This window comes from Typha angustifolia, chromosome 14 (assembly GCF_048772165.1).
Source record: "Typha angustifolia cultivar Huaian chromosome 14, ASM4877216v1, whole genome shotgun sequence".
Taxonomy (NCBI): domain Eukaryota; kingdom Viridiplantae; phylum Streptophyta; class Magnoliopsida; order Poales; family Typhaceae; genus Typha; species Typha angustifolia.
Genome location: NC_133252.1, coordinates 3,972,193 through 3,992,068, shown reverse-complemented (window position 1 = coordinate 3,992,068; position 19,876 = coordinate 3,972,193). Strand labels below are relative to the sequence as shown.

At 36.5% G+C, this 19,876-nt stretch overlaps 1 protein-coding gene across 2 annotated transcripts; it reads right to left on the bottom strand.

The window, feature by feature from the left end:
- Window positions 1-4,987: 4,987 nt before the first annotated feature.
- On the bottom strand, window positions 4,988-16,697 carry LOC140776065 (lectin-like). Of its 2 annotated transcripts, none has more exons than XM_073119624.1 (4): window positions 16,550-16,697; window positions 7,107-7,250; window positions 6,281-6,399; window positions 4,988-5,570 (listed from the first exon to the last, which is right to left on the bottom strand). In XM_073119624.1, exons 2-4 carry the CDS (start codon window positions 7,242-7,244, stop codon window positions 5,201-5,203), a joined length of 627 nt encoding a protein of 208 aa, XP_072975725.1. In that variant the 5' UTR covers window positions 7,245-7,250; window positions 16,550-16,697; the 3' UTR covers window positions 4,988-5,200. The 2 variants fall into 2 exon arrangements, with proteins under 2 accessions (XP_072975725.1, XP_072975724.1); XM_073119623.1 differs by lacking the exon at window positions 16,550-16,697 and adding an exon at window positions 7,580-7,675.
- Window positions 16,698-19,876: the final 3,179 nt, after the last annotated feature.

Here is a 19,876-nt window from a genome sequence, read left to right as displayed (position 1 = left end):
TTTTGTTAGCATTTTTTTCTTTTATTTTTTCATCTCTCTCCTCTCCTCTCCTCCCTCCATTTTTTCTCCCTGTCGTAGTGTTGTTGCCTTGTCTTTGTTGTTATAGTAGTAGTAGAGAGAGAACAGATTAAAGAGAGTAAGGGATAGGTGATTTATCTTTTTTTTATATATATTTTTAATATTTTTCTTGCATTTTATAATAATTTCTAAAATTTTATGTAAATAAAAAAAAAACTTATGCCGAAACAACCAATACAACTAATACAGTTGATTAATACTTGATAATGAATCGGATATCTAAAAAATCCCGGATGCCATCCCAATGGTGATTAGTAGCGCAATGTGGCTACGGGTTAAAGTACCTATGAAAGAGACAATATGACATTTTACCAGTTTAATGAGTTTCCATGATAGTACACTTTTAACAGAGATTATTATTTTTTATATTAATTTATTCAATATGAGATGTTTTGAATAATTTATAATTTAATTAGAATATATTGGATTTTGAAATTCAGTACAAGAGATAATAAAATTATTTAATTTCTAAGATGGCTTATATATTGTTACAATCTTTTTTCTTTTACTATATGTATCACATGTTATATTTATTATTAGACATATTCTTAATAGAGTGAGTTACTTACTAGGCATCTAGCTTATAATGACTTATTATTTTGAAGAAATTTAAAAGGCCAATTAAGGGGGACTCTAAAGGCTGAGTATATTTTCGATGTGTTAATATATTTTTAGGATCTAATTATTATTTGGGCTTTCATGTTTCTTCAGATTTTATCCTAGATATTCACGATCATTATGTTCCTAGATTAGGGCGTGACAGAGGGGATGAGCTCCCAAGCTACAATGAGTGAGCCTCCATTATTCTTCCTCGGGATAGCACCTGCCCCACTTTGGTAAATGTCCTTTGAGATCGATCCATTTGTATTCACTTTAATCAAGCCCAAAGGAGGTCTAGATTTATTTTATTGCTCAAAGAGGAGACATTTTCTTCTCTCCCTATAAAATCAACATTCCTTTTTTTTAATATAAAAGAGTCGAAAACTCAGCTAAGGCTTATAACCCGATCAGAAGTCCTATCAGTTGAGTCCAAAAAATGATATTAGTTAGCTCATAAGGTATTAGGATAGATCCTCCCACCATCCCCTCCCCCTACAAGATTCCCCAAGTTACCTTTCGACCTATTTTAACTACTTAGTCAATAGCTAAACTCCCCTCCTTATAGGTATGTGGTATCTTTACATTATCAAAGAAAGAGAATATCTAAAAGCATTCACAATGTTGCAAATGCGCTAGAGGATTAATTCCTCCCCCCGTAAACACCTTTACAAGTTTTAAAGTGAGTTTCAACTCTGAGCGGACTGTACTGATTAACTACCTCCTGAAGGCCTATTAGCATCATCCAGGCTTCATTTAATAGAGGAGAGTTGCAAGGAGTCGGTTCCACCCTCGCCTATCGAAATCCTTAGTGACAAACCATGCTTCCCCTCAGTAGTCTTTCTCCACATAAGACTCATTTGTGTTGATCATCATTCATCCCACTGACAGTGGCTCCCATTAGATTTTAACTGTGCATTAAGCCACTGTTACTTCATGGCCAACCCCAACTGGTAGTCGGTGATGAGATAGACTGCCTGGTCGGCCACCTATTGTGGTGGGGAGGTCTCCTATTAGAATTCCTTCACATTCCATGGTTTCCATATTTTCCACACTGTAGCAACAAAAGTACCTAAAATGAGGCCATTATGCGTTAGGTTAGGGTCCTAGACCTTAGTGATCAAGTCTAGGTAAATTAAGTCTAGAGGTTTAAATGAGCCGAGCCTAAGCGAGCCAGCTCCTACTTAAGCTCGGCTCGAAATGAATTTCGAGCCTTAGAATTGGGCTCCGGCTCAGCTCAGCTCAACTTGAGCCGAGATCGAGCCGGGCTAGACCGAGTTCGAGCTGAGCTTAAGCTTGAAATGAGCTTATTATCAAGCTCATTCAAGCCGAGTTGCCATATCGAGCCCAAGCCGAGCATCACAGTAGTTTGAGGAGTCCGCCAACCCCCACGACTTTGGTCTCTTCTATGAACTGTTGTTGCGGCATAGCAGTAGGAGCCATAGGAGCTCTTTTCTAAAGGACGTTGTCATTGCCCACATCACCGAAGAAGGTGGATTGGCTTGGCGCGAGATAGTAGAGGGTGGGCGCAGCGTAGCGCCCATGGGAGAAGGGTGGAGGTCCGACAATGAAGGCCTCAGATGACCATTGTAGCTAGTGGGTTCCATAGTGGCAGTCGGTCTCCCAGGCTCTTCTCTTCACTTGAGCACATACTTGTTCTTCTTAGAGGAAAAGGGGATCTTGTCAAATTTTGTTTTATTAGGCTACAGTAGATGTAATGAGACCTGATAGCCCAAACTAGGTTATTTAGTGCTACTATGGTCTGGGGCTAATGGAGAGGCGGCGAAGCTGGAGCACAGAGCATCTAGGGGCACACATTGTCGAGGTGGGTCGTCGCGACCTCCCCAAAAGGCAAAGCACGCTTGCAACTAGCTTGATCCCGAACTCATGGAGTTCGTCCCGACCGTTGGAAGAGGGAGGCCCGATTCTGATGATGCGGAGGAAGGGAGGCCCACCAGGGCGGAGGGCGAGGGCTTGGATCAAGGCCGACCACTAGAGGCCTTGCATCAGCATGAAGTATGACATTTAAGAATTAAAAGCCTTGATTGTAATGCCTTAGAAAAGTGATGGATAAAGGACAAAAGGAAAAGATGGCTTTCTACATGTAAGCGTACCCCACCGGTTGAGACACCTCTCATATATTAATTATTAAAAAAATATGAATTGATTAAATGTCACCATTCTACACCGGTAGACAAAAAAAAGAAGAATTACTCAGTGCGGCCTATTGAGCCGAGCCTGAGCGAGTCGGCTATAGCTTAGACTTGGCTCGAAATTAATTTTGTACCGATTTTGACGGTTCAAGCTTAGCTCATCTCTAACCGAGCTAAGCTGAGCTCCAGCCAAGCCGAGCCTAAGCCGTTCGATAGACAGCCCTAATTAAGTCCCCTAGGTCCTCAATTATTTGAAAATGCTCTACAATAAGGCTCCGCACCTGAAGGGCATATATGAAATAATGGAACAAATGTGTCAAGCTTTTAGGAAATAGGCTTATACATAGGTAACAAGAAACGAATGTCAGTCAAGCGGGTATGAAAGAGCTACAACAAAGACAAGTTAGAGAACAAACTCTAGTCTAGCTTAAAGCTAAGACCAAACAAATAGGTTCTTGTGGGGGCTCGGCCCCAAAATAGCTTTCATAGGAAGTCATGGAACAGGGGGCTATGAGAAGATGCTAGGGCAGATCGAGCCTAAGGTCCGCATAGGAAACTGTTGATGGCCTTAGATTTGGCCTCACTCTTCAGGTCTAGTTCTCAAATCCAACGATCATGTAGGACACCAGAGCCATGAGTGATGGGCTGCTACCTAGAATGTGAGCTCGCTGCTGAAGTAGTTTACTAGCTTATGCTGATCCGAAGTCCCTTCCTAGATGAACTCTGATACTTGAGATTGATCTGTTAGGGCCGAGGAGTGGAATATGCCAGATTATAGGTTAAGTGGGATGGATGTGACCCACGCATCCCCGTCACCCTAGTATCTTCACTATCATCTATTGCTTTTCAGAATCTCTCCGTAGTCGACAAACTAACAGATTGCTTGCTCTCCACAGCCACAAACACTTTGGAGCAGGCTTGGTAGTCGATGGACATAGGGGCATGTACTTGACGTGCATGATGTGTACCCATGGTACTTCCCTGTAGTTAAGAACACTAGCGACATTTTACCTGGTAAGGCCCACTTAGTTGTCTATAGGCATTTGACAACTATTCCCCCCTAGGAATAAGGAAGCATAAAAGTTTTCCGGTTGACAAGATGGAGGCCTCTGTGGTCCTTCCCTTTTTACCATATTTCCCTCTCATGTCTTATCAATGTTGTCTAGGACCGATCTGGGATCTAGGTGGAACCCAACTTGTAGTTGGGAATGGAGGTGAGGGTGGATTTGACTAGGATGATTTGGCTAACAAGGGCGAGAGTCTATTGCTTCCAACTGGTTAGTGTTCGGCGAATGCACTTGACAAGATCTTGGTGGCCAAGCAATGGGATGCGAAACCCTGATATTTCATCCCCAGGTAGACAAACAACATTGATGCCAGCTTGAGGCTCAACGTTGCACAGAGCTCCACCTTGAGTTCAACGGCCATCTAGTTAGGCAGGAAGAGTTTAAATTTCTCAAAATTGACTCATTAATTGGTGAGGGAGGAATAGAAGTCCAGTGCATGCAGGAGGGTAGAGGCATTAGCCTTGGTAGCTCTGGACACAAGGAGGAGGTCGTCGACAGTAAGACCTTTCTCACGAATTTTCATAATCGCAAACTCTTTGAGTTAAATGACTTTTAATCCTTAATAAAGAAAATTGCATGATATTAGGGAGCAGGTTTTGCTTCTCTATGATAGGAGTAATTCTAGTAAATTTTAATTTGGTCTCAAACAAGACTTTAATTAGTTTTCATTCAATTATTTTATTTTATTTGGATAAATTATAAATTACCTTCTATAGTTCTTATGTCTAAAATTGAATTACCCCTCTAAAATTTTATTTATATCACCTTGCTCCAATTTGGTCTAGACTAATATGATAAATTGAATGGGCCTAAAAGACTATATGAAGAAAAGAACTGCCGATAACGAAAGAAATCCTGTAGCTATGTGAAATTAATGGGAAGTCACCAACTTGTACATACAATTGTGCTCAGTGAACATGCCTATTTTCTTTACTGTACCCTTTGAAAGATGTTCGCTTATTAAGTTTTTATATTTGTCAAATAATAATTAGATTTGTAAAATATGTATGCTTCTTAAATGCTTCAAGATTGTAGCATAGTTGCTGGTGTAATCCCAATCCACCCATGTAAATATAACATTACACTGCAAGCTAGAGAATAGATCTCGTCTCTTATCATAAATCTCTGAAAGGGAATTCGGTGATCGATCTTATTCTAACTTTAATTTAAGCAAAAGCTTAACTTCACTAACAAGTACATGAGGTAATATAGCAGCTGAAGAGGAGTAGAAGATAAACCCAGAAGTGCAAGCTGTTAGTTGACGCCGGAATGAAGCTAGTATGGTTATATAAAAAGAAGGAATTACTAAAGCTTCTTTGGGCGAACAACAATGCCTCTAACTGCAAGTCCGATCTTCCAGTGCTCACCTTCATTTCCCCACAAAGACACGTCCATCTTGCCCTCTTGCCCGGCTTGTGTCCTAAGTTCACCAACTTTAAGTTCTATCCATGTACCTCTTGGTTTTTCTTCCAAACTCTCCATGTGTCCTCGAACACTTCCATCTGGTAGCCTGAGCCTAAGATCCACAGGAATACCCCACCCAGCTGCTGCCTCATTCATCATTACTATAAAGACAACCTCGTACATAATTCCCGGTGTAAGATAGGAAATTTCCAGTTTCCCGTGAATGTCGAGCCAACAAACACCCAGTAGTATTGCCACATCATCCTTCTCACTGTTGGCAAAAAAATGTAACAGGTGTAAGTCAACTTGTTTAAATGGCTAAAACACGCGACAATGAGAGGATATTTAAGAAACTTTTGAAGATTTCACGCCAAGCAATACGTGGAGTACTCTGCTCATTAGAATGATATGGGAAATCGTCATGCCAAAAGATGAAGACAAAAGGAAAGAGATACCTACTAAATGACTCGAGTATTAAGAGTTGATTCTTTCATAGGATTTTTTAAGTTTTAGCAACCGGTAGGATCATTTATCCTCTGTTGTTACGTTATTTTGTTAGTTTTCTTGACAGTAACTTATATAATTCTTCTAGGTTAATTTGAAAGACAGACATTTGCTACATGACATATAAACCTACTTGGATCTGTGCCCCCTTAAAATTAAGATTTACTAGGGAAAGTATCTTGATACATGAGACCCAAAAATGTGGTCATTGGAACATCAGCATAAATTTATTTGAATTAGTACTTTTTAATTGAGTCTCGTCTATTGTCAAGAAGGTCTATCACTGTAAAAATGAGTTCTTTTTCCAATGGCGTTTCTCACAAGTCAGATTGATTGCTTTGGTGTTGTCTACTAACTCTTTTACTACACATCTCTTTGTTCATCTAACAATGTCCCTTTATTCAAGTTTTCCTGGTGAAATAATGTTTAGTTGTGCTTAAATTTAGTTTTCTTCTTATATTTATGCTTAAATTATACCTTGTTTTTCTCAGAGGAAGCCAATGCCAATAACGTTCGTCGTTACTCCAAGCAATTGATAAGCCCCTCGGAAACATCATGAAACAATTGTGGCCAGTTTCCTTGTCCACCCAATATTTCTGCATCAAATCAAAGCATGAAGCATGATAATTAGCAAATAAATTATGAATTCGAAAAAGACCTGCTAGTCATGAATAATAGAACATTAATTTTGTCTAACTTTTCTGTGAAAAAAGCTTATCTTTCCATGCAAAGAAATCAAAAGTTTGAGGCTTGAGATTAGCATCACTCAAGTCGGATCAATTCAGAAAATATTGTAAGTTGTCTGTGTTGTACCATGGTTTCTATCTTTTGATAGAAGAAGACAAATCCATCTTACGAAAAGAATCGTGGTTCAAAGCGCAACCGGTATGCTTTGTACTAATCTAGGGTGTAATGTGATACTAAGTCATAGCTAAGAAGGCAAACTATATAAGTTAGCCTAGAAAAAACTTTGAACTTTTTCGAGGTGTTCCTCTTGGGATGCATGAGATAAACAAGATGGTAAAGTAAACATACAAAAAGCTTTCATGACGAATTCCTCATTAACATGACAATATTCCAACTATATTTATCTATCTGAGTAGGAAAATTAAAGCCTAAATAGTTATCCAAGAGCCAAAACCATAAGGTTAGATTTGAAGGAGTAAGTTCAAATACCAACTCACATTAATTTCAAATTAAATATGTGAACATATTTTTTGCTAATCTCAAATGGTTCTTATGTAGCTGTAATACTATTGCACATGTTTTACTGTGGTCAGATGTGGTGACAATTGAAGCTTACCAAAAAGTTGTTCGGCTCCAAGAAGATTCCATTGATGATTTTATCGTTTGACTTAACTGCTTCCTTGCGTTCTTCTCCAACCTTAGGACTCTGTTGTACAGGAGCAAGAGCGTCTTCTCTTGATGATCCAGCTCTCATTGCCTTCTGGATTTAGAACTCATCCAAGAACTACTGGGTTACTATTATAGTAGAATATGATGATATGATGTAATTAATATCTGAGAGTACACAACAAAAGAAGGTTTTGATCTTTAGGATAAAGGAATAGATGCAAATTCATTTACTCCTTTTGAAGTTTGCATAAGTTCTTTGTACTTTTAAATACTATAAAGAAAGACAGCCTGCCAAATTGTCTTTCGACCCCTACTTCAATTGTAATCCGACGACTTTTCCCCAGCTGTGGACTAAGATCCCTCACAACCAAAAAAATAAAAGAAAAAGCAAAAGAAATCGAAAGCGAACCAATCTATCACCTTTGACGAGTTGTTGACAGCCTCCTCATACCAAGCTTCCAGCTCCTGCTCTAGACATCGGCGCTTGACCGCGCCAGCCATAGATCAATTAGTAGATTTTGTCTCACGATTTAAATAATCTACTTTTCATCTGAAGAGCCAGAGAAGTGAAACAGCTATCTGCCATATTACGCTTAAATATACCACAACTAACATTTACAAGCCAAGGGTTACTCTTAATGCTCATGACCCACCTTTGAATGCATAAAGCTACTGACATGATTTGTATTAAGGTGGAGATGTGTGTGTGTGTGTGTGTGTGTGTGTGTGAGAGAGAGAGAGAGAGAGAGAGAGAGAGAGAGAGAGAGAGCCAAAAGTCTCAAATTAATAAACAAATATTCCTTAACAACTGAGATGCTCTCTCTGCAATGCACTTCAATTGCGAATCTCTTGTTAATTTACATGTCTCTTTGCTCTACACTTAATCTGCGTGAAGGAAGATTCTTGGCTACAACCTTCCTTGCATCTTTATTTTAGAGGATATGTGCAATTTTGGATAAGTACGACTTTGAGAGTTACCTGAGATCTAGAATGTAAGAAGTCTACACAACAAATAAACTGAGGTTGTGAGAACATTGATATATCGATTCTTAGGTTTACAATGGTGCTCAAAAAAAGGTTTGACAAGAAGATCTCAAGCTAAATGGTCCCTGCTTTAGGTTAATATAATTGTTTTAGCTAATATATGTGTTAATGGGATCTTCATTATATGACCTCCCTAATTGCTTTTCTATTGTACAATCTTGATAATATTCCTAAACATAGTAATTATAAATCTTTAAAGTACGGATACTCCTTTTACCCTTTTATATCGGTACCAAATATATATTGGATATCGATGCGGCTCTGATACATAGTAGATATTGGCGGTAACAATCTAATTTCAAAGAGTTACAAAAAATCTGATCAAAATAAATAAATTAAATAAACTTACAGATTACAGAATATAAAATTTTAAATAGTCAAGTCTAATGTTGGATACTATCTCGTTAAGACCAATTCGTCCTCCATTGATTGCTTTTAGAATAGTGGATGTCGGTCTCCTAGGATATAACAACTGCCTTACACTCGAAAGGAAGCAGCTATTCAAATGCCTTGTTGAACCTGAATCGTGCTGTGCTCTCTCTCAAATACAGACTCAAACTTAAGACTTGACCTAGACTTAGAAAGAATGAACTAAATTTCTATGTAAAATTATATAGATTGACAACTTATTTATAGAATTAAACAGTCTCGACGAAAGGATGCAAAATGGTCACGAATGGATACACCATTTCGGGTCGGGTTCAACCAACTAACTGACTGATTAATTGTTCATCGAAGGGACACACCACTTCGACTTCGGGTAGGTTCAACCAACCAACCAATTGGACTTGACCCGTGCGTGCGAACCGAACTGAGCCGGGCGGGGCGGCATGCACGTGTGAGTTAAATTGCATATTAACTTTTACCCACAAAATAGGTACCCCTTTTGGGGCTCAAAACCCATAAGAAGTTTGTTACTTATATACCATACTAATATTTCTCAAATATCCAATATGATACTAAACTCACTTTTTTTTTAATTTTCATTGCCATGATACCCACTTTAGAGCCAATTTTTATTCAGTTCTCTTCATGGATTTGACTAAGTGAATATATGACAATAAAGTACTCTTTGAGCTAAATTAATTCTACCATTAAACCATCATTAATAATGTGTGGGTCCCACTTAAAACCTAGCTCAAAGTTAATAAAAAATTCATATCAAATACATGAAATTACCAACAATCCTCTACATGAATGAATTGGCTAAAAATGCATATGAAATGCAGACTTGATAGAGAGTACAATAAAAAGTTACCGCATCAGGATAGGTAGCTTTTGGCTTTGAACCTTTCATAGTGAAGTATTATCAGATTTATTTACTAACCAGTGAACATGATGTCTTGAACTGTTCAACTTTTGTATAAACCAAGACAATAATACCCACACAGCTCTTTTCAACACAGTCGATTCTATATGTTGTGTCCATTTTAGTCTTGGACGCGCCTGGTAATTCTTTGAGTGCTCTAGAGATTTAGCCTAGTCATCTCATAGAAGCGGCCCACTTCACACTCACATAGATGATCTCTTATTAAGAGTATCTTACCATACTCCACTTAGATTTCCAAAGTATAAGAGTCATTAAAAGCATTGTTTACCCTAACACTTAGTATATATTTATCACTATGTCATCATAGGAAAGGTGTAGGAAAGTTAATTCTTTAGTGATTTCAGAGAACGCCCCTACAACTCGGTTGTCCCTTTGAACCTAGATCTTGAGATCTCCAGTCAACTAGGTTGGGTTGCCATTGTGTCGTTACTCTAGGTGGCAGGCTTCAAACACATTTCCCTCAATGAAATAATATACTTGATCTCTTGTTAAACCCTTTGTTAACGGATTTGCGATGTTATCCTTTGATTTCACATAATCAATGGATATTATACCATTTGAGATCAATTGTCACACTATATTATGCCTATGACGTATATGTCGTGACTTACCATTATATATTTGACTCTGTGCCCTTCCTATAGCCGATTGATTATCTCAATGTATGCAAATTGCGGACACAAGTTTTGGCAACATAGTAATATCTTCTAAGAAATTTCGAATCCATTCTGCTTTTTCTCCAGCCTTATCTAATGCTATGAATTCAGATTCCATTGTAGATTTGGCTATACATATTTGTTTAAAAGATTTCCATGAAATAGAAGCACCCCCAAGTGTAAAGACATATTCGCTCGTGGATTTGATATCTTTTGTATCAAAAATCCAGTTTGCATCACTGTACCCTTCAAGTACTGTTGGATATTTTGAATAGTGCAATCTATAGTTAGTGGTGTATCTCAAATATCTGAGTACCCTAACTATCGTCTTCCAGTGATCACTGCCTGGATTACTTTTATATCTACTAAGTTTACTCACGGAGTACGCAATATCCGAATGAGTGTAATTCATGACGTACATCAAACTGCCTATTATCTGAGAATATTCTAACTGAGATATACGTTCACCTGTATTCTTTGTGAGATGAAGATTTATATCTATAGGTGTCTTGGCTATATTGTTATTATCTTTATCAAATTTATCAAATAATTTCTCAATATAATATGATTGAGATATAACATACCCTTCAGTTGCCTTAGTGATCTTTATACCAAGAATCACATATGCAACTCCCATATCTTTCATATCGAACTTGTTAGCCAACATGTTCTTGGTAGCTTTAATGACATTAATATTGCTATCAGTTATTATCATGTCATCCACATAAAGACATACAATGACATAATTATTTGAAGTGCATTTCACATAAACACATTTATTACATTCATTAATGTGAAAACCATTTGAATCATAACTAGGTCAAAAATTTTCATGCCATTGTTTAGGTGCTTGTTTAAGCCCATAAAGAGACTAAACTAATTTGCACACCTTTCTCTCTTGTCTTGGAGCCACAAACCCTTTGGGTTGTTCCATATAGATTTCTTCATTTAATTCACTATTCAAGAATGCAATTTTCACATCCATCTGATGTATTTCCAGATTATATAATGCCACAAGAGCAATTATTAATCGGATAGATGTTATTCTTGTTATAGGTGAATATGTATCAAAGTAATCTATTCCCTCTGTCTATCTATATCCTTTGACTACAAGTCTCGTCTTGTATTTGTCAATTGAACCATTTGCTTTCATCTTCCTTTTGATAATCCATTTGTAATCCAAATGTTTACACCTTAGTGGAAGATCCACCAATTCCCAGGTATGATTTACTTCATTATCAATAGCTTCTTTCCATAAAGGAGCTTTAGGAGTAGACATTGCTTCCTTATAACTCTGAGGTTCTTTTCTAACAAATATGTTAAAAATTAAAACCAAAAGATGTAGAAGTCCTTGCCCTCTTACTTCGTCTAGGTTCATTATCATTTCCTTCTTGCATGGACTCTTGGTCCTGCTTATTTTCATAAGTTCTTTCAAGAGAACTTACTTCTGATGTAGATTTATGCGGAAATATATTCTCAAAGAATGATGCATTCCTATACTTAATAATTGTATTCTCATGTACCTCAGAATTATCTGATTTGTGAACCAAGAATCGATATGCACTACTGTTATAAGCATAACCAATGAATATACAATTAATAGTTTTAATTCCAATTTTTGTTCTTTTAAGAACTGAAATTGCAACCTTTGTTAGGCACCCCCACACTATTAAGAATTTATAGCTAGTTTCTCGACCTTTCCATAACTTATAAGGTATTTTATCCAATTTCTTATGGGGTAATCAGTTGAGAATGTGATTTGCAGAAAGCAAAGCTACCCATCACAAATTCTGAGGTAAACCAGAACTTATTAACATGGCATTCATCATCTCTTTTAGAGTTTTATTCTTACGTTCAGCAATACCATTTTGCTGTGGAGCGTAAGAAGCCGTTGTTTGATGAATAATTTCATTTTCTGCACATATTTGTGCAAATGATGACTCATATTCACCACCTCTATCACTTCTTAGTATTTTAATATTTCTGCTAAGTTGGTTCTCAACCTCAATTTTGAAATGTATAAACATTTCTAATGCCTCATCTTTGCTTCTTAACAAATACACATAACAGTATTTTGTGCGATCATCAATAAAAGTAATAAAATACTTTTTTTCACCTTTAGTTTGAACAAATTTTAAATCATATACATCGGTATGTATAAGTTCTAGAGGTTCTGTACTTCATTCAATGGAATGAAACGAAGCCTTAACCAATTTGGCTTCAACACATATTTCACATTTATTATTTAAATCAATTTGAAAATTAGGCAATATGTTAATATTAATTAATCTATGTAATGTATCATAATTAACATGTCCTAATCTACCATGCCAAATTTCACAAGACTCAAGCAAGTAAGAAGAAGATTCATCTTTATTTATTCTTGGAGTCACAGTCATTACATTCATCTTAAAGAGGCCATTTGACAAGTAGCCCCTTCCAACATACATGTTATTTTTGATAAGTACAAACTTATTAGACTCAAATACCAATTTAAAACCTTTCTTACTCAATACTAATCTTGAAACTAGATTCTTTCGAATGTCGAGTACATGCATCACATCATTAAGAGTAAGTTTTTTCCTTGAAGTCAATTTTAACACGACCTTCCCTATTCCTTCCACCTTGGAAGTCGCTGAATTGCCTATGTAAAGTTTTTCATCTGTTGTAGTTTGATAAGATGAAAACATCCACCTATTGGCACAAATGTGTCGAGTAGCTCTAGTGTCTACCCACCATTCTTTAGGATTACCACCAATTAGGTTTACTTCCGAGACAATAGCGGAGAGGTGCATGTCATCGACATCAGAATGAAGGTTTTCTACTTCAGTTACATTGGCTTGTGGCTTCTTCTTTTCAGAGTTCTTTTTCTTTGACTTCTCCTTTTTGCCTAAACGGTAGTCCTGAGCACGATGCCCTTGCTTGTCACAAACGTAACATTTGCTCTTGAACTTCTTCGTGTTGCCATTTTTAGAGCCTTTACCGGTATGCTTCCTTTTCTTGTCCTTTGTGGACTCCACAACATTTGCCTTTGACACGTATTGGCTTCCAATTTTCTTTTCAACAATATGGTTGTCTTCTTCTATCCTCAATCTGACAATAAGTTTTTCAAGTGTCATTTCCTTGCGCTTGTGTTTTAGGTAATTTTTGAAATCCCTCCAAGATGGTGGCAAATTTTCTATAATAGCTGCCACTTGAAATGATTCATTAATCACTATCCCTTTAGCGTGAATCTCATAAATTATCACTTGGAGATCTTGCACCTGATTAATCACTGATTTAGTGTCAACCATCTCGTAATCAAAAAAATTACCAACTATAAATTTCTTTGCACCGGCATCTTCTGTCTTGTACTTCTTGTCTAAAGATTTCTATAATTCCTTAGATGTTTTTACTAAACTATACACATTATACAACGAGTTGTCCAGTCCATTGAAGATATAGTTTTGGCAAAGGAAGTCGGCATGCTTCCATGCATCCACTGCAGCAAATAATTGCCTATCAGTTTCCTCCTTTCGGAGTTCAGGCACATCTTCATGTAAGAATTTAGCCAAATTCAAGGTGGTCAGATAAAAGAGCATTTTATGTTGCCATCTCTTAAATTCTGCACCATAGAACTTCTCAGGCTTTTCTCCATGAACTGTAGGTATTGAAGGAGCAGTGATAGGGGTAATAGTACTCTTTACTATTTTAGCTATCTAAAATAATGAAAGAAAAATAAAAATCCGATCAAAAGAAAAGAACACTGACAGGAATCAGATTAACAACCAGAATGTCTTAAAATATTGGCAGTAACAATCTGATTTTAAAGAGTTACAAAAATTCTGATCAAAATAAATAAATTAAATAAACTTACAGATTACAGAATATAAAATTCTGAATAGTCGAGTCTAGTGTTGGACACTATCTTCTTAAGACCAATTCGCCATTCACTGATTGCTTCTAGAACAGTGGATGTCGGTCTCCTATGATACAACGACTGCCTTGCACTCGAAAGGAAGCAGCTATTCGGATGCCTTGTTGAATCTGAACCGTGCTGTGCTCTCTCTTAAATGCAGACTCAAACTTAAGACTCGACCCAGACTTAGAAGGAATGAACCAAATTTCTATGTAAAATTATGTAGACTGACAGCCTATTTATAGAATTAAACGGCCTCGACGAAAGGATGCACCATTTCGGGTCTGAAACCAATTAACAATTACAATGTGAAGGGATGCACCATTTCGGGTCGCGTTCAACCAACTAATTGAATTAACTATTCATCGAAGGGACACACCACTTCAACTTCGGGCAAGCAAAAAAATTAAAATTGGACTTGACCTGTGCGTGCGAATCGAACCGAGTCGGGCCGGGTAGCATGCAAATGTGAGTTAAGTTGCATAGTAATCTTTACCCACAAAATAGGTACCCCTTTTGGAGCCCAAAACCCATAAGAAGTTTGTTACTTATATACCATACTAACATTTCTCAAATATCCAATATGATACTAAACTCACTTTTTTTTATTTTTTATTGCAATGATACCTACTTTAGAGCAAATTTTTATTCACTTCTCTTCATGGATTTGACTAAGTGAATATATGACAATAAAGTACTCTTTGAGCTAAATTAATTCTACCATTAAACTATCATTAATAATGTGTGAGCTTTACTTAAAACTTAGCTCAAAGTTAATAAAAAATTCATATCAAATCCATAAAATACGGTTGAAAAAGTATCTAAAATAAAAAAATAATTAAGATATGACACCAATACATTTTTTAAAGTTATCTAGGATTCAGTGGGTGAGTTTGCAAAAAAAGGGCCTCAACCCGTGAACCCGTGAACAGATAACTAAATTGGACTGCAGAAACCCTTTTGTTGTCTCCTCAATCAAATCAGCTTCCTCCTCTTCGAGAAGAAGTCTTGCTTCCTCCTAACCCAATGAAAACCCCTAGATTCCTTCCTCATGCAATGGCAGCCTACGATGATACGGACGAGAAAACTGAAGCCATTTCTTCCTCCCTCGCGTGACGGTGGCACGTCTATCTTTCTCCCTCACGCAACAATGAGGAGAAAAGCTTAGCCTCCTACCTCAGGAGACCGTCAAGGGCAAGCTTAAACTCCATTTCTCCTCTTTCTTTCTGCCTTCACGACATGATTGAGGTGAAGCTCCACTGCTCTCTCTCTCTCTCTCTCTCTCACTTCATATTGTGCTATGAGAATTCGGGATTGTTCATGTTGTCGTTTGTTGTAGTAGCTACGACATGTTCTCTCTCTTTTTCTGCTAATTTTCTTGCCGCGAATGAGATAAAGCATGTGCCTAACAAGTTAGTTTCTTAATTTTCTTGCCCTGAATGAGATAAAATTATAAAACATGAAAGCATTTTCCGGCATGTGCCCTTTCCTAATTTTCTTGCCATAACAAATTATTTTGTTAGTGCTGCCCTTTAATAAATAGTTTTAATTACTTATTATTATGACCACTTTTATATTCGCTATCGTAATATTACCCTTTGATATTTAATTTTACAAGTCTATTCATAGTTGAATTAATTGGAACTAGTGAATTACTTATTGATGTACATTAGGTTTAGACTTGTATTTTCTCTAGCCATATTAGAATCAGAGGTATTAATTTTATATTTTTTCAATTTATTTATAACCCCCAGATAATATCAATTGATAATGGTGAAATATGAACTTTAAATTACAATGAATATATTTAATGTTAACCATAACAATCAACGATAATAAGAATACATACAAAAGGAGAAAATGGTAAAAAGATAAAAGCATCTTGATTGGGCTGCAACCGAAGCCCACATCCCACCCAACCTAGTTGGGTCCAGAAGGCCCACATCCCACCCAACTAGACAGAGGAGGAAGAAGAAATATAGACGTCGGGAGAAGATGCTAGACTACGAACTCAAGGGAAACACAGATCAGTCCAGGAGCAAGAGGGAAACGAGATGGATGAATGATGGTGAGGTTTCCAACGGTCGAGGTGGTCGACAGTGAAGGAGATCAAGCTCCATGGAGTTTTACCTTCCCATTTAACCAAGCCATGGGAAACACAACAAAGGATGCTAAAAGCTTCGTTGGGTAGGGAGGACTTTATTAGGTTATAGGGTGGCAAAAGGTGGCCGGAGACGAACCCAAACGACGACAGTGGAAGGCCACATGTCTTAGCCTCAACGGAGGGGTTTGAAGGCCGAAAGAGAGTATAAACGGATCAACGATATTGAGATGAAGCTCCTCGGGCGGGAATGAGGCCAGTCAGCGAATTTCATCGACGGAAGCAAAACAAGAATACGAAGGCGAAAGACTGAATACCTAAAGAAAATCAAATTAAACGTAAGGAGGAAGAAATGGCTCACCAACGGAGTGAACGATAGGGTCGATTTGGTCCAATTTTCCCCCTCGGCGAGCCCACCACGTCGAGCACTTTGGTCCGGGTAAAATAAAGAAGAAGGGGTGGTGGCGACCAGAAGAGAGAGAGAGAGAGAGAGAGAGAGAGAGAGAGAGAGAGAGAGCGCTGACTTTTATGGGGGAGGAGACGGGTCTGCCGACGCGCAAAACGCATGCGCGTCCTGCATGCGACAATTTATTCACTTTTTCTCGTTTCTGTTTTAACTACAGGAATTATACAGAGATTTTGCTCTCATAAAAAGACAGATTTCATACTATACTTTCTTTCCTTTTGATATTTTCATTGCAGAATTTTCCTATTTTATTAATTTTGGACTGATATGTTGTAGCCTTACTTCTTTAAAAGTTTCTATTACATATATCCTGATTGAGGATGTGTTTCCTATAAAGATTATGTAAAAATAAGTTAGAAGAAAGAAAACAAAAGAAAAAGTCTAACTTTTCTCGCCCCTATATTTTTTTTCTTCTTTTCCTTTTTTTCTTTAATCAACATTCTATTAAAACAAATTTGTCATTATTGTCTTCACAAATCATATACGAGATTATAAGCCTACTAATCAACTTTTTCTAAGCTGAAGTAATTTATTATTTAATAATAATAAAATTAACTTTGGTTCATCCTTTTGCTCATATCTTTCTCATATGAACTTCGATCGATATTATTTTATTTATATTGAAAAGTTTATTTAGTCTTTTACAACTTCATATCTCACAAGTAGCTTCAAATTCCACCGTTATTTTAGGGGCCTAAAATTTAAATTCATCCATTTGAAAGATGGAATTAATTCTCATTCACTATTTTGCTTATATTTTTCTCATAAGATATGGAGTTGCCGTTCCATATTGAAATGGTCAAAATTTTGAATTTTAAGTCTTAGAAATTGTTAAATGTGAATATATTCATAAGAGATGAAATTGTTGATGACTAAATATGCTTTCCAATGCATATAAAATAATATCGGTCGAATGTCATATGAGAAAGATATGAGCAAAATAGTAAATTTTTTCAACTTAGTTTCAGTTTTTAAAGCTCGAGATTTCTAAAGTTAGCAAAATTAGTGTTTAACTTTTTTTTAATATTCTATATTGCATTCACCTAGTCGTTCTAGGTTTTTTTTTTTATCTCACCCAAAAATTTTCATAGCTTTAGATGACCACCTAATTTGCTTAGGCCCCCACTCACTCATGGGATAGGAATATGCTTATTTTAGAATAAGCCTCCTTATTCTGGTATAGTAATTAAATAATAATTTACCTTATTCTAGTATACTAATTCAACATTCTCTCTCATTTTATTTCATACAACTCTTAAAAACTAATTTATTAATAATCTAAAAGTACTATTTTGCCATTTTGAGATGACAGCACTAATCACTTATAGTTACAATTTCCCCTTCCCTCTCTCTCCTCTCTCTCTCTTCTCTCCAAAGGCAGGCATGGCTTCCTTCACAAGCCCAGCGCCGAGCTCTCTTATCGTCCGCACACACTCTCCTTGCAAGAGCACACCTCTCCCAACCGGATGTCGACAGTCTTGCCTTTTGCAACATCTACTAATATTCATATATTCTAGCAGTAGATCTGTTACCACAACTTCCCATTAGCACAAGTAAGTTTCTTTTGCAATCACCGCTTCTTTTTTTTTTTATTTCCTTTCTGTCTTTCATGTATGAGAGTAACTTTTTTCTGAGATATATTTATATCCTTTTAAGTGATATGCTTTGGTGTGAATTACTTTTCTGTGAATACAGATTTATATTATGGTGTGTGGATTTATAACTATGCTTGCATGAAATTTTGGATAGTTAGTGCGGGCTTATATATGCAGTGCATACTTCTTTTATCTAGTGCAGGTTTATAAAGTATACAAACATGAATCTTTTGGTGGTTAGTGTGGGCTTACAGTATGTAGTGTGGACTTTTATTATTACAAAAATATATGGAGTATCTCACTCTGTTAGATAGTTTATGTTCTCAATTATATTGAAAATAGGGAGAATATGTTGAGGAAACACGAGTTAGGGTTCTTTCCCAAAAGGATTGACAACTAGACTACTAAGCAAGATTCAATTTTATTATACCTAGTTCATTAACAACATGATGTAGGGAGAACATCTAGCAAAGAGCTATACCAAAAATGGTTAAAAGGAAATAACAAAAGGGTATGTCATAAGGACCAACCGTGAATTAAAGATCGAGCATTGAAAAATAGAAGGTCTGTGAAACTCACCGAAATACAAAACCCTTTTGGAGAGATGGGGTTGGGATCACATCAACCATGCCTCTATTATACCATCTGAGGAAGATTGAGATATGATGATAAAGGTATAAAATATACCGTATATTTCATCTTATTATTTACTATATGTGTGTGTGTGTGTGTGTGTGTGTGTGTGATTACAATATAAGATTGTAATTGATTATATATTTTTTCCAATAATTAGATAAAATCCAAATATATCAGATGCTGAAAGAAGGATTTTATACACTTCGAAGAAGTTGATTTCCTTGTGGGTAATGATGCCGCCACAAACTGTTATAATTTCATGTCTAACAAACCTGCTATATTAAATGAAAGTATTGGGTCTTCGGATACACCTTAATTGAAAGTTGTAAATCTAGAGGGTGACGATAGTCTCCATATTTCTTCTGGTACTAAGAGAAGAAGCTATCAAGTATGGGTAGTAAGAAGAAAAAAATTCTCATCCTCTTCTATGGGACATAGCCTTCGAAATAGCTCTAAACCAATAGATAAGCTATTTAAATATAAATTGGAGAAAGATTCAGTATGAATACGAGGAAAGTAAACAAGGGCAAGCGAAAGAATGCTTTCAACTAGCTTATGAACTCCTAGATTTAGATGACGACAAACTATGCTTTCTTGTCGATGCTATTAATAATGCTAGTAATAGGTCAATTTGGAAGGGGTTCCAACTACTCATGCACGCAACAAATGGGTACACATCAAAATGGAATGGGAACCACCAATTACCCCACAAAAATATTCCAATGTAGAGTTTATAATCGCGAGAAATCTAGCGAGAGAATTTGATGACTTCTTTGATTAAGTTCATATTAATAGTCATAGTTTAAGACATGATCAATTGAAAACAATTTTATTAATAATTTTTTTTATATAATATGTCATTCTTATGAAGAGTTGTACTTTTATATAGACATATACGGATTGTAATATGATTGATGTAACTTCAATGGAAAAGTGTTATTTTGGATTGATTAATTGGTATCTTTGTATATTTTATGTAATCTCTATATGT

Bases quoted from the DNA above. Each gene is read 5' to 3' on its own strand.
- LOC140776065 (XM_073119623.1), bottom strand. From the start codon at position 7,660: ATGGCTGGCGCGGTCAAGCGCCGATGTCTAGAGCAGGAGCTGGAAGCT. The intron at 7,251-7,579 runs GTGATAGATTGG...TTCTAAATCCAG, and splicing joins CTGTCAACAACTCGTCAAAG to AAGGCAATGAGAGCTGGATC. The intron at 6,400-7,106 runs GTAAGCTTCAAT...GATTTGATGCAG, and splicing joins TGGAGCCGAACAACTTTTTG to AAATATTGGGTGGACAAGGA.